This window comes from Polypterus senegalus, chromosome 3 (genome assembly GCF_016835505.1).
Source record: "Polypterus senegalus isolate Bchr_013 chromosome 3, ASM1683550v1, whole genome shotgun sequence".
NCBI classification, from domain to species: Eukaryota; Metazoa; Chordata; class Cladistia; order Polypteriformes; family Polypteridae; genus Polypterus; species Polypterus senegalus.
In genome coordinates, this window is record NC_053156.1 from 33,161,926 (window position 1) to 33,177,783 (window position 15,858).

At 43.8% G+C, this 15,858-nt stretch overlaps 1 protein-coding gene across 2 annotated transcripts in view; it reads right to left on the bottom strand.

Moving 5' to 3' along the window:
- Positions 1 to 13,443: 13,443 nt before the first annotated feature.
- The window catches only part of LOC120525004 (acetylcholine receptor subunit beta-like), a 70,613-nt gene continuing 68,198 nt past the window's right edge, over positions 13,444 to 15,858 (bottom strand). For both annotated transcript variants that reach the window (XM_039746924.1, XM_039746925.1), the window contains exons 10-11: positions 14,798 to 14,936; positions 13,444 to 13,841 (exon numbers count right to left, since the gene is read on the bottom strand). In XM_039746924.1, coding sequence (XP_039602858.1) covers positions 13,701 to 13,841; positions 14,798 to 14,936 — 280 coding nt within the window. In that variant the 3' untranslated portion in view covers positions 13,444 to 13,700. The remainder of the gene's footprint in view (positions 13,842 to 14,797; positions 14,937 to 15,858) is intronic.

The following is a 15,858-nucleotide window of genomic DNA, read 5'->3' on the forward strand; positions in this document are numbered from 1 at the left end:
AATAAGTAAAAAAACAAAGTAATTTTGTTATATTTTTGAGAACTTGAATTACCTCTACAGTTCTTTTAAGGCACTATTATCTAAGAATATTTAATTGATTAATAACATTTATAATTCTTACGTTAGTAATATTTTTAACGCAGTAAAACGCTTCTCAATAGTGCCTTCAGTAACAATGGTGCCATCTACTGACCAATTTCAGTATTGCAACTTTGCAATAATAGTACTGTATTTGTTTAAGACTTTGCAACGTTATCTATAATTTTCTTTTGTGTGTACTTTTGGAATTAAGAATTAATAGTTTAATTTCTAACTTTCTGTTGTAGACCACACATATAGTATATGTACACCAATATCTGCATATTAAGGTTTGGATCTGAAATCTAAGGAAGCTCTGAACCGCACAGTGAAAAAAAATTATGGGATAACCCTTATCTCGTACGTACGTGAAAATATCTCGTACGTACAAGATACTTTCACGCACGAGATGTTTTCACGTACGTACGAGATACTTTCACGCATACATACGAGATGTTTTCACGTACGTACGAGATACTTTCACGTACGTACGAGATGTTTTCATGTACGTACGTGATAAACTTAGAGATAAACTTAGATTAAAATATTACAAAAGTGTGCTTCGGGGCTTGCTAATTACGACCTTACCAAGGCTGTGGTGCTTCAGTTTGACGTCACTTCCAACGCTTGTAGCGCGGTGATATAAAAAAGCAGATGGATGAGCTTTTATTTATTAAAGGAGTGTGGGATGGTTAGAGTTGGGTTTAACAGCAGAATGCAATAACTACATCAGGTAAAGCCCAGAACGTCAGTCACGAAATGCCCATTGCATACCCCATTACACTATGGTTAATAGTAGGCTTGTGGGAGGGTAAGGGTTTAGTTTACAGGTATTCGTCTGCACCTGAGGAGATATGGTGTTTTGTTTCTTCCTGGGAAACAATTTAGTACAACTTACTATCTCGTGCCCACCACTTACGAGTTCATTTTGCACAATGCAACGAGTGACCCCGTGTGCCAAGTTGGCCAGTGGATTTCACTAGGATATTCAAGTTTGGCTTTTTAACAAGGGTACATTTCTTGTCTGAAAACAGCGGGAGTTAAAGTGGCCCGATTTGGATTTAACTCTTTAGATGTATGTTAAATCCCACAGTTCACTGGTGCAGATAAGCGATCGAGTGTGCCAGGTTTACCAGAGAATTAAATTAGTGAACCCGCTTTGAACTGGGTAAACTTCACACGCAGTAAATACATGAAATATGAATTCCTTTCGTAACTTGTGCGAATAACGAGCTGCGGGCTAGAAAGTAAATGGCTAACTAATGTAATTTCCTTTTACTATAAATTAGTGCATTGGTTAGCGGTGCTGCTTCGCGGATTTAACGATCTGGGCTTGAATGCATAGCCTGATTTTATAAACTTGCCAATATTAATTTCTGTGGACTGTAACTGTATGAGGAAAACATCAGACTGTTCAGTGATATGTCCTGTAATAAGTTCAGAAGCAGACAACAAAAAGGTTTGGGGTTTTCCAGCCCCTTATATTGTCGACACTCCAGATTTTCACAAAACAATAAATCGGTCAAACATAAACAATTCAAGCCGGAAGTGCAGGAATGCTGGGAAGGAGTGATGGATGATGGGAGACAATGACGTCATCAAAGATGGCGGAGGGAGGGCAGAAGTAAACGTAATGCGGTCAGGTCTTATGGCGGAGTGTTTTTGGGTCTGGAAAACAAAGAAACAAGGTTATTACCCCGCCATTCCCCGCCGGCGAACATCCTTCGATGTGTTCTAAGATCAGTCCGCGACCTCCTACTCGCGCATGTGTGACATGACCCCCCCCTCAGCCCGAAACCGTCAGGACCGGCGGACCGAACCGAGAGGTCGTGGATACGGGAGAGAGCATCGGCATTGGCCTGAAGGCCGCCACGGCGATAAGTGACCGTGAACTTATAAGGTTGTAAGTCCAAGAACCACCTAGTGACCCGCGGATTCGACTCTTTATGTAAGGACATCCACTGCAACGCAGCGTGGTCAGTCACCAGAGTGAACTCGCGACCCAACAGGTAGTACCGGAGATAAGTCACAGCCCACTTTATGGCCAGGGCTTCCCTCTCCACCGCCGCATACCGCATTCCAGCAGTTTCCGGCTCAGGTACATTAGGGGGTGTTCAACACCATCGATACTCTGGCTCAACACGGCACCCAAGCCTGTGTCCGAAGCATCGGTCTGGAGAATGAACGGAGCTCCAAAATCCGGAGTCCGCAACACCGGTGCCGACGTTAGGGCCTTCTTTAAGTCACTGAATGCATGTTCTGCCATATCGGTCCATACCACGTGGAGAGGAGCACCTTTCTTTGTTAAATTAGTCAAGGGTGCTGCTCTTTCGGAGAAACGGGGTACGAACCGGCGGTAATACCAGCTAGCCCCAAGAAAGCCTGCACCTGTTTCTTGGTACTCGGACGGGGCCATTCCAGGATGTCTTTAACTTTGGAGCATTGTGGTCTCACCTGTCCTCGTCCCACTAGGTACCCTAAATATTTGGCCTCCTGTAAGCCAAAGAAACATTTTCGGGGATTAATGCGGAGGCCGGCGTTAGCCAATGTCGCGAGGACAGCTGAGAGCTGCGACAAGTGTTCCTCCCAGGCGCCGGAATAGATGACTACGTCATCGAGGTAGGCGGCACTATAGGACTGGTGGGGCTTCAACACTCTATCCACCAGACGTTGAAAGGTAGCCGGTGCCCCGTGCAGCCCAAATGGGAGGACCTTATACTGCCAATGCCCGCTAGGGGTGCTGAAGGCTGTTTTTTCTTTTGCGGATGCCGTTAAAGGAATCTGCCAATACCCTTTTGTCATGTCAAGGGTAGTCAAGTATCGGGCGGCACCTAGCCGCTCCAGAAGGTCATCAATGCGGGGCATCGGGTAAGCATCGAATTTGGAGATCTGATTCAGACGTCTAAAGTCATTACAGAACCTCCATGAGCCGTCAGGGTTGGAAACAAGGACGATTGGACTAGACCAAGGGCTGTTACTTTCCTCGATTATGTCCATATCCAACATCCGTTGCACCTCCAATTCCACTTCGGCGCGTTTTGCCTCGGGGAGTCGGATGGCGTGGACAGTTTTAATAATCTCCTGCCGTTGTGAGGGGGTAAGCTCTTTACCGAGGTTAAGGGCGTTCCCGCCAGCGAATAAGGAGAGGGACCTACTAGCATTGGGAGGCTCTTCCCGGTCTTTCCAAGGCTTTAATAAATTAACATGGTAGATCCTCTCGGTTGGACGACGATTAGGTTGGAGAACCAAATAGTCGACCAATCCTTTTCTCTCCTTAACCTCGTATGGCCCTTGCCAGTAAGCTAACAATTTAGAATGGGATGTGGGAACAAGTACCATCACTCGATCCCCCGGACGGAGGACCGAGTTACGGTTGTAACACCGGACCTGAGCTGCCTGCGCACGAGTCACGTGATCTTTTAGGATTGGTTTAATTTTTTCGAGCTTGTCACGCAGTTGCGCAACATACTCGAGCACATTTGAGGAGGGCAGAGGTTCTGCCTCCCAGCCCTCTTTTAGGATATCCAAAAGTCCCCGGGGCTGTCGCCCATACAATAATTCAAAAGGGGAGAAACCCGTAGACGCTTGGGGTACCTCCCTGTAGGCAAAAAGGACGAGCGGTAGGAGCTGGTCCCAATTCCTGCCATCGGCGCTGACTACCTTACGGAGCATCTGTTTGAGCGTCTGATTAAAGCGTTCAACCAACCCGTCCGTTTGGGGGTGATAGACAGACGTCTTCAGGTGCTTTATCCTGAGTAATCTGGCAACTTCCTTGAACGTATCCGAAGTGAATGGTGTACCCTGGTCCGTGAGGACTTCTTTGGGAATACCCACTCTTGAAAATAAATTAACCAATTCCCGTGCGATATTTTTTGTAGTAGTGGAGCGCAGGGGAACCGCCTCTGGGTATCGGGCGCATAATCAACCATGACTAATATATATTTAAAGCCACGGTTTGAGGGTTCCAGGGGTCCCACTAAATCTACCCCTATTCTATCAAATGGGACGTCTATTAAAGGAATAGGGACGAGAGGAGCACGGTCCCTCCTCGGAATCTGGCGAATCTGACATTCCGGACAGGACTGACAGAAACGCCGGACCTCCTCATTTATCCCAGGCCAATAAAAGCGGAGTTTAACTCTCTCCAATGTTTTTTCGGCCCTAAGATGGGCGCCTAAGAGGTGAGCGTGTGCTAGTTCACACACCTCCCGCCGCAAGGTACGTGGCACTAGCAACAGTTTCCGCACCTCACCCACGTGAGTTGCCACCCGATACAACAGATCATTTTCTAACACAAAGAAGGGCTCGCGTGGCATGGAACCATCAGCATGTGTGCTACCAGGAAGAACAACTGCATTCCGGGCAAACCTTAGGGAATCATCATTCCACTGTTCTCTTTTAAAGGACGCAGGTGTAGACCGAAATTGATGATCCAGGTTGCTTAACGGATCATGAGATGGGTTTGGCGGAAGTGTCCCCCGGCTTGTCCCTTCCCCGGCGGATACTTCCGGGTCAGAGGATGTCACTCGAGAATCCACTCCCGACACGCCTGCGCCATCTTGGCTTGCCCCTGTGCATGGCGTGGAGATCGCGGGAAGGGCACCTCGTCCCCTCATGGCTAGACCCAAAGAGGCTCTGGGAGCGGCGTTTATCCTACCGCTGCTAATTTTGGACCAGTCTTGCCCCAAGATTACCGGATAGGGGGGATCAGGCAACACCGCGACCATCAAATTGGACACCTGCCCCTTCCAGGTAACGTAACACTGGGCGGATCGATACGTTCTGGTCTCACAGTGTACACAAGTGACTTGTAAATGTTTCGGGAGCCACTGTCGTGGTAAGACAAAACGGCGAGAAACAATGGTAATGTTACTGCTGGAATCGAACAAAGCCACCACCGAGTGCCCATTAAGCAACACCACTCCCGTATTCGGACTTGCCAGCGGGTGAGACGGAGTACAGTACCTTTCCTTCGTAGCCCAGGTGCAGTCCATCGGCTCCGATGATGTGTTGAGGGGGCAGGTTGGCAGCAGATGGCCGGTCTCTCCACACTTGTAACAGCGTGGGGAGGCCGGCTTTTCTTTGAATTTCTGCGGCGCTTCCGCAGCGCGTCGAGAGGGCTCGGGGTGGGCCAACCGTCCCTGTCGGTTCCCACGCGCTTGCCGTTCCGATCCCCCGGATCGGTAGACCGCCAGTTGACGTTCCAATACCTCCAGGAGACCTGACATTTCCTTATAAGGATGTGACCGGACCTGCTGGGCGAGAGAACTAGGTAGGGCGTTAACCAGGCCTTCACAGGCCACTTGTTCTACCACTTTCCTGGCTTGGGGGCCCTCTGGCCGTAGCCACCTCCCGATCTTACCCCAGAACTCGAATGCCTGCGCTTGGGCCGGCTTCTCTGGGTCAAACTGCCAGGTTCTCCATTCCGCCGCCTGCTGGCCCGGTGTTATGCCGTAGCGGGCCAGTATCTCCTTCTTAAGGACGTCATATTTGGCGGCCTCTTCCTCGGGGAGGTCGTAATAAGCGCGCTGCGCGGGACCCTTCAGGTAGGGCGCCAAGATGGACGCCCACTCGGACCGCTGCCACTCGTTCCGGGTGGCCGTCCTTTCAAAGATCCCCAGGTAGGATTCCACATCATCGGATTCCGTCATAGGTACCAGGGGTGGCGGTGTATGGCGCGGACGCTCCGCTATAGCTCTCCGGGCTTCGGCCAGCTGGGCCCTTGTTAAATCCAACTCCCGGTTGGTCGCGGCCTGGGATTGTTGCAGTGCCGCGAGTTGGGCGCTCATGCCCTGTAAGACTGCATTCAGGTCTTGTCCTTCCGACATTTCCCTCGGACAACGATCCTGCCGACTACGCCAATGTAATAAGTTCAGAAGCAGACAACAAAAAGGTTTGGGGTTTTCCGGCCCCTTATATTGTCGACACTCCAGATTTTCACAAAACAATAAATCGGTCAAACATAAACAATTCATGGCGTCGCGGCCATTTTTATAGGGGAGGAGCCGGAAGTGCAGGAATGCTGGGAAGGAGTGATGGATGATGGGAGACAATGATGTCATCAAAGATGGCGGAGGGAGGGCGGAAGTAAACGTAGTGCGGTCAGGTCTTATGGCGGAGTGTCTTTGGGTCTGGAAAACAAAGAAACAAGGTTAGTACCCCGCCATTCCCCACCGGCGAACATCCTTCGATGTGTTCTAAGATTCGTCCGCGACCTCCTACTCGCGCATGCGTGACAGTCCTGTTTCCAGAAAATGATGTACAGTAGCACGCGATGGCATTTGGTGCTCATCTGAAAGAATGCAGTGCACACGCAGTATTGGCAGATGTGACCTTAAAAGTTCCTGGTGCGCAGGCTATGGTAAGTGGTGGGCACGAGATAGTATGTTGTATGCATGAAATTGTTTCCCAAGAAGAAAAAAAAAAACCAGATCTCTTCAGTTGCTCCGTACAAGTGTGCAGACGAATACCTGTAAACATAAAGCACGTAACTAAACCGTTACCCTCCCACAAGCCTAATCTTAACCATAGTGTAACGGGGTATACGATGGGCATTTCGTGACTGACGTTCTGGGCATTACCTGACGTAGTTATTGCATGCTGCTGTTAAACCCAACTCTAACCATCCCACACTCCTTTAATAAATAAAAGCCCATCTGTCTGCTTTTTTATTTTACTGCGCTACAAGTGCTGGAAATGACGTGAAACTGAAGCTCCATGGCCTTGGTAAGGTCGTAATTAGGAAGCCCCGAAGCACACTTTTGTAATATTTTAATCTAAGTTTATCTCGTACATACGTGAAAGTATCTCGTACGTACGTGAAAACATCTCGTACGTACATGAAAGTATCTTGTACGTACGAGATGTTTTCACATATGTACGAGATATTTTCATGTACGCATTTGAATAAGGGTTATCCCATAATTTTTTTCACTGTGCGGTTCAGAGCTTCCGTAGAAATCTGCTTTCAAAGTGTTTTAATCGACAGCACTGCACAACAAAGATTTTTCTGATTGTGACAGGTACCCACTGGGTATGCACAAATATAGTTTTGGTTTTACTGCATCACATAGTAACTCTGAGAAATAGACATTTATATGTTTACTGACAATAACGTATTAAGTCACGTTTATGTTTCGCATAAGCTATTGAATTCAACAGAATTAAAAATGTTTTGCTCCTGATTTTCCTTTGTATTCAATGACTGGTGCATCACGTTGCAGTGTCCAACAGTAGTCAGCAAGCACTGTTGGATTCCAGTTGCCCTGGTATCGTTTCTTCATCGTAGCAAACCTTTCACCGTGTTCATCACTGACAGCACCGAGATTTGCAGGGAAGAAGTCCAAGTGTGAGTGGAGGAAATGAATCTTTAGTGACATGTTGCACTTCATTGTCTTGTATGCTTTGAGAAGTTTGTCTACCAGCTGAATGTAGTTTGGGGGTCTGTAATTACCCAGAAAATTTCCAACAACATCTTTGAAGGCTTTCCAGGCAATTTTTTCCGGCCCATCTAACAGATCTTCAAACCACTCGTCACTCATAACATGTCTGATCTGGGGGCCAACAAAAATGCCCTCTTTGATCTTGGCATCAGGTATTCTTGGGCACATCTGTCTTAAATAATGAAAACCTTCACCTTCCTTGTTCAGTGCTTTCACGAAATTCTTCATTAGTCTCAGTTTTATGTGAAGAGGAGGCAAAAATATCTTTGCCGGGTTGACAAGTGATTCATGTACCACATTTTTCTGTCCTGAAACTAACTTTTTACAGAGTGGCCAGTTCTGTCGAGAATAGTGCAACTCTTTGGCATGGCTGTCCAATTCACAGATGAAACAACAGTACTTTGTATAGCCGAGCTGCAGTCCTAGTAACAGAACAACGACTTTAAGATCTCCACAGATATTCCAGTTGTACCTGCTATACTGGACATGCTTCAGCAACAGTTCCATATTCTCATATGTTTCTTTCATGTGTGCTGCATGGCCAACAGGTACTGAAAGATAAACGTTGCCATTGTGCAACAGAACAGCTTTCAGGCTTAATATTGACGAATCAATGAAAAGACACCACTCTTCCGGGTTGTGATCACAACCCAAGGCCGAGAACAATCCTTCAATGTCACAACAGAAGCAAGAGACTGTCAACTTTTGCAAAAAATTTGGTTATATCATGATGTCAGCCTTGAAACACAGACATTTTCATACCTGGTGACAGCAAACACCATTCCTGTAGTCTCAAAGCCAGCAGCTCGGTTTTTGCTTTTGACAGACCCAAATCTCTGACCAAATCGTTCAATTCGGACTGTGTTATCAGATTTGGATCGCCTGATGAGCACAGTTCAAAATCTGGGTCAATGTCACTGTCGGTACCCTGCATTGCAGTTTGTTTATCTAGTTCGTCTAAGGTCCAATCCTCTGGTGGTTTCGGAATTGGAAGACTGTCGTCATGTGGCACGGGTCACATTGCTGAAGGCAGATTAGGACATTCAATTGACTTCTTGTTTTTGGCAGAGAAACCAGCCACATTAGTCACACAGAAGTAACAGTCCGTCACATTGTCTTTCTGTTCTTGCCATATCATCAGAACAGCAAAGGGCATCGTCTTTCGAGTGTCTCTGAGCCAGGCTCTTAGACTGACAGCACATGTCGCACAAAAATGTGTGGTGCCCATTCCTTGTCTTGATCACCAGTTTTGCAGCCAAAATACAAATGATAAGCTTACTTCACAAGAGCAGTCATCCAGCGACTCTGAGTCACAAGTGTATATTTGCCACAGATATAGCAGAATGTATCACGGCTGTTACGACATTGACAAGACATATCGGCCAACACCAAAACGTCTACGAGTATAGCATCAAGCTTACTTACTGTTATATTGCTACAGATACTATACTTTACTATACTGATACTATACAAACACATTGACTATCTATATTAACCAAATGAGCAGGTTCGGTGTATCCAAGCCACCTTTATAGCATGCTGAGACAGCGTTAAGCTCGTTCAGACCTGCCCAGGATGTCAACTTCCATAGAACAGCTTCCAACCTGGCCTGATTCCATGCTTGGACATGCCCAGGCTGCAAAAACCATTGTTGGTAAGTCACTTACGGGTAGAGGTGGGTGGTAGTGAGTTACATTTACTCCGTTACATTTACTTGAGTAACTTTTTAAAAAAATTGTACTTCTACGAATAGTTTTACTGCACCATACTTTTTGCTTTTACTTAAGTACATTTGTGAAGAAGAAACGCTACTCTTACTCCACTACATTGGGCAACCCTCAACTCATTACTTTTTTCCATTTTCACATTACACTGATTTTGCAAGAGAGAAGTCACCAGTGGATCTACTTCATGACTGTTTCACCAATCAGACTTAGCAACAATAATCACATGACTCCATTTCACCATTCAGACATAACCACGCAGTCACATAACCACACACAAACTTCCTGCGTCTGCCCCCTGTGAGAGACTTTTTAGTCATGCAGGGCTCCTGTTCACTGCTAAACGGTCACAGCTTCACTGCAGGAATCTTGAGAGCCAACTCCCACTGAAGTTTAACCATCACTTCACTGAGTGAAGAACAAGCACATTTTAACCAAACATGCACAGACAGTCACGGTAAATTGAGACTTCTTGTATGTGCACAAGTGTATGATGATGCCAGTCCCCTACAGACTCCCTCTTCCCACATGGGAGTCTGCTGAACCCACACTGTCGATAGTTATATAAATCCATAAAAATCATTGTGAAAAGTAAGGATAAAAAAATTAATAAATAAATCCGTTAAAAATCCAAAGTTAAAATGCAGACTAACTCATCTTGATCTCAGCCCACCTCCTTCTCATTTTCCTGGCTCACCCATTGCTCGTGTAACAGGTGGAGACTCAGCAAATAGAAGCTCCTTTCGGCTGCCTTCAGGCATCACAGCCAGACCGTCCGAGGTCAGCTCTCCTTCCTTCCTTCCTTCCTTCACACTTACGTTATCGCACCTCAGAAGCCTAGGGAGGGTACCTGCCTTGCTCGCCACACTCAATATATATATATATATATATATATATATATATATATATATATACATACACACACTCCCATCTCAGTGGGCCTTAATCACACGGTGCAGGAAGCCAATGAAGCAATTGAGAATGATTGCACCCACACATGGAGGTGCGACTCGCTCCAACTACCTTATTAACTCCCCGCGGTCATGCAATTGCGCCCACGGCTACACCACAAAGTGCATATGCAGTATTATACTGTAATGTAGTGTACAGTATATCTTGTCACTGTAAGTAGTTTGCACTGTTCAAACATACATGTTACCTACTGTAGGTATTGGCTTCAAGAGCTTTGTTGTGAGAAACTGAGATTTGGAACTTTGTGTTATTTGTGTATCTTTATTTTGTAAAGATGTTATTTATTTTTACTCATTTTTTTACTTTATTATTTGGAAATAGGAGAATTTGCACATTATTTTATATTTTTGTCTGTCTTATTACAACATTTCTAAAAAATAAATAATTTATTATGTTCAAATAGTTACTCAATACTTGAGTAGTCTTTTTACCAAATACTGTTTTACTCTTACTTGAGTAATTTTTGGATGACTACTTGTTACTTCTACTTGAAGTAACGCTACTCTTACTTGAGTACAATTTTTGGCTACTCTATCTACCTCTGCTTACGGGAGCAAAAATGTTTGGATACAAATATAAGAAAAAATCATGACAAAACTGAAATGGTACTTAATGGGTAAATTATGATGTGATATTCATGATCAGCACCCAAGAATCTATAAGAAACACCCAGCAGTGTTCGAGAAGCAAAAACTTTGTTGTGCAGTGCAGTCTGCTGTGAATGCCAACTATTGCTGCACAACCAGACAAAGTCCTTGAATTTTGCTCTTCTACACATTTAGAAGTTTCAGATGCAAAGATAAGTAATAGAAAGATGTGACAACAAATATGCAACAAATTTCAATATATATCCTTCCATGCCTCCTGTTATCTCCTTGCATTATCAAAGAAATAATTGCAAACTTCTGTTTTTTCACACGGCTCATTAGGGACGGGTGGGACCTGAGATGGGTGTCTGCAGGCTGTTCATCTTTTGTTTCTTTCCTTTATTAGTGTTAAATTGTTTTTAAGAAAATGGAACCTGTTAGTTTCTACAGTCGTGGCCAAAAGTTTTGAGAATGACACAAGTTTTGGTTTTCATAAAGTTTGCTGCTTCAGTGTCTTTAGATCTTTTTGTCAGATGCTTCTATGGCATAATGAAGTAGAATTACAAGCATTTCATAAGTTTCAAAGGCTTTTATTGACAATTACATTAAGTTTATGCAAAGACTCAATATTTGACGTGTTGGTCCTTCTTTTTATTCACCCTAGCATGTTTTCAATCAACTTCTGGGCCAAATCCTGACTGATGGCAGCCCATTCCTACATAATCAATGATTGGAGTTTGTCATAATTTGTGGATTTTTGTTTGTCCACTCGCCTCTTGAGGATTGACCATAAGTTCTCAATGGGATTAAGGTCTGGGGAGTTTCTTGGCCATAGACCCCAAATTTCAATGTTTTGCTCCTCGAGCCACTTAGTTATCACTTTTGCCTTTTGGCCTGGTGCTCCATCATGCTGGAAAAGGCATTGTTGGTCACCAAACATTTCTGGGATAGTTGGGAGAAGTTGCTCTTGGTTTTGGTACCATTCTTTATTCGTGGCTTGGGATCTGGGCATCACCAGTGCAGAGCTTGCTCAGGAATGGCAGCAGGTAGGTGTGAGTGCATCTGCATGCACAGTGAGGTGAAGACTTTTGGAGGATGGCCTGGTGTCAAGAAGGGCAGCAAAGAAGCCACTTCACTCCAAGAAAAACATTAGGGACAGATTGATATTCTGCAAAAGGTACAGGGATTGGACTGCTGAGGACTGCTGGGCTGAAGTCATTTTCTCTAATGAATTCCCTTTCTAATTGTTTGGGGTATCTGTGAAAAAGATTGTCAGGAGGAGAAAAGGTGAGCGCTGCCATCAGTCCTGTGTCATACCAACAGTAAAGCATCCTGAGACCATTCATGTGTGGGGTTGCTTCTCAGCCAAGAGAGTGGGCTCACTTACAATTTTGCCTAAGAGCACAGCCATGAATAAAGAATGATACCAAAACATCCTCCGAGAGCAACTTCTCCCAACCATCCATGAACAGTTTGGTGACAAACAATGAACAATCCAGAATGATGGAGCACTCTGCCATAAGGCAAAAGTGATAACTAAACGGCTCGGGGAACAAAATATCGAAATTTTGGATCCATGGCCAGGAACCTCCCCAGACCTTAAAACCATTGAGAACTTGTGATCAATCCTCAAATTCTGACAAACTCCAAGCTTTGATTATGCAAGAATGGGCTGCCAACAGTCAGGATTTGGCCCAGAAGTTGATTGACAACATGCCAGGGCGAATAAAAAGAAGGACCAACACGGCAAATATTGAGTCTTTGCATAAACTTAATGTAATTGTCAATAAAAGCCTTTGAAACTTATGAAATGCTTGTAATTCTACTTCAGTATGCCATAGAAGCATCTGACAAAAAGATCTAAAAACACTGAAGCAGCAAACTTTGTGAACATGTATACTTGTGTCATTCTCAAAACTTTTGGCCACAACTGTAGTGTCTTCTTCTTTCTAATTGTATTAATGTATAGTATACAGTAATCAGAAGCCAATTAAAGTCTAACAGAATGTCAGGTTATATAGGATCCAAGGAGGTTCTGTTCAAGCTTTATAACACACTGGTGAGGCCTCATCTGGAGTACTGGGTGCAGTTTTCATCTCCAGTCTACAAAAAGGACATATCAGCGCTAGAAAAGGTCCAGAGAAGAGCGACTAGGCTGATTCCAGGACTACAGGGGATGAATTATGAGGAAAGATTAAAAGAGCTGAGCCTTTACAGTTTACGCAAAAGAAGATTAAGAGGTGACATAATTGAAGTGTTTAAAAATTATGACAGAAATTAGTCCAGTGAATCGAGACTGTTATTATAAAATGAGTTCATTAAGATCACGAGGACACAGTTGGAAACTTGTTAAGGGTAAATTTCACAGAAACATTAGGAATTTGTTCTTTACACAGAGAACCAAAGGCACTTGGAATAAGCTATCAAGTAGAGTGTTAGACAGTAAGGCGTTAGGGACTTTCAAAGCTTGACTTGATGTTTTTTTGGAGGATTTAGGTGAGCTTTGTTGGGCTGAATGGCCTGTTCTCGCCTAAATTGTTCTCGTGTTCCCACTGTGGTGAAGCCGCAGTGGACAGAAGAAAACAACTGAATGTAATGAAAATGCGATTGCAAAAGAAAAAAAAGAAACTACACATAATTATTAAAACTAACTGCTGGTTTTATTTACTAATGTCAAAAATGTCTATCATTTTCAAGCTTTGTCAAGCACTGTGCTTCTGTCTTTGGCAAATTGCCTGGTCATTGAGATGCTCCTCCTCCCATGGCAGCCATGTAACACCAGACTTCTTCAGGACCTGCCCTACAATCTTCCATTAAATGTAACAAGAGTTCAGTATGGACTCACATTTCCAGCCATTAAGATATCCAGCAAGGCTTTCAGTTAGTTTGGTGGGTGCTCATGCGAAAGGAGAGTCTGGGCTTTGGTTGAAGCTCGCATCCAAAAAGATAGCAAGGGTGCCAAATGAAGTAAAAATGACAAACAGCCAGAGGAAAAGTCGGTCAACTACCATGGCTATATAATGCCAGTCTTCTTTCAGCTGAAAGTCAAGAAAAGAAAGTAGAAAAGGGAAGTCAATTGGACTTGTGAAAAACAACATGAAAGAATTTTGTCTTTATTTATATATTGTGGTCGACATGTCTGTTGAGTATTACTTGTCCATCACCAAGGAAACTTCAGGTTCATGAAGCCACCAAGACAACAGGAAGTTTGCAACTCATTTGTTACCCGATGGGTGATGTGAGGAACATTCTAACCTGGCCACTGACCTGGCCCTGTTACTGCTTGTTTGCTGTGTCTTTGTATATTCAAGTGGTCGCTCCTGTGTGAATAAACACCCTGTCTGTTTCTGACTGGCATAAAGTTGGTTTTTATGAAGTCTTTGGACTCAGCGTCTTCTCTTGGGTATAAGACAAGGACTCACACGTCACAATATGTAAAATGAAAAAGTAGACCCTTAAAGTGGTAAAGTTAGAGTATTTACTTGGGTCATTCTCCATGAAAATCACTAATCGTAGATGAAATAGAACACACGCGTAACAGAGTCTCAAGCCTGCATAAAAGGGACTCAACTTTTCAGTAAGTATACAATGACAGCTCTTGCTCCACAAATGCAATGACCAAATGGCACTCAGCAGTGTCCTGAAACCACGTACTCTGTAGCAACGTCCACAAGATACCACAGGTTACCTGATCATGTCTGCAAAGTACATGTGGACAGGATTAGTAGCTCCCAATAAACCCTTAAAGATCCGTGCAATTAAAAAGAGATGGTCTTGTCTTCTACAGCCAGGACCTCAAAGTTAAATCAGTTTTCAAACCTACTTAAACCGATCAGTAACATCTGAATCAAAACCTCAACCAACACTTAATGGACATACTAGGCCATTTTGGCTAGTGCCATTAACTCATCATGATCATGTTTTTATACAGAGTGAGTTTCCCACAATTACTAAGTAAGTTATCTCATGATTTACATAAAAATGAACAGCTTACCGTATCATGGCTCTCTTGCTTCTTGAGCTGGTCTCCCATGTCTATAACAGCATCAATGGCTGACTTGAGGTCGGGAGGGAGTATTAAGCAATAGTGGTGGCCATCAACATACTTCTGCAACTCAATGGAATTCCCTAACCTTTGGACAAGAAGAGAAGTTATTTTTAAAGGTATAATGCATACTACAACCAACCCTGTCAGCAAAGAAGCTTCTTCAACTTGATTAGCAGTTGTAGGATTATACAGGTAGCTGGCTATGAACTGAAAAAACTGTGTAAAATACAAGTAAGTTCGAATCATGACCTATATTCATTAATTTAACAGACGGTTCTGTCAAGGCAGTGGACCAAAGGTATGACACAGGGACAGTAGAAGGACCAGGAGATGACTATAGCCAAAAAGAATAAATTTGGACGTGAGTGTCAGTAGGCTTTGTGCCCTAGGAACCAAGTTACCCAAACTATTCTATAACATTTCAGTTATTTAACACTATGAAGCTGATCTTTCTGATCATTAAATAGGTCGTTACGATAGCAATCGATGAGAAGATTCATAATTAATTGCAGAATTTACGGTATTTGAGGGTTCCTCTAAAATTCCTCTTTCTTTTACATGATTTGGCTTAAAAATAATCAGCACATTGTCATCTCATAACAGGCTTAAGTTTCGTGTTTGGTATTTTTCCATCTAGCCGGAAACTGTGACACATAAACAGACACACACACAAAGATACAGACACACACACCCATCATTGAGATATCAATGTTTTAGGTATCAGAGGACCCTAAAACACCGAGATCCGTTGAAACTTTTTTGACAAATCTAAAGCTTTTGCTACTCCCCCATCAACGATAGGTTATGGTGGGTGAGGGCACAAAACTAAAAAAATCAAAAATTGAAAAAAGGAAGTTAACAGATCAATCATCAAAATCAATCAGTAAATGAATGTCTTTTACACAAAATCCTAATAAAGTGTCACACTTGTGACAACACACTCCTAGCAATGTTCTGTCATGTAGAATCACCACAGCCACAAAATGACAGCATCCACACAAAGCAAA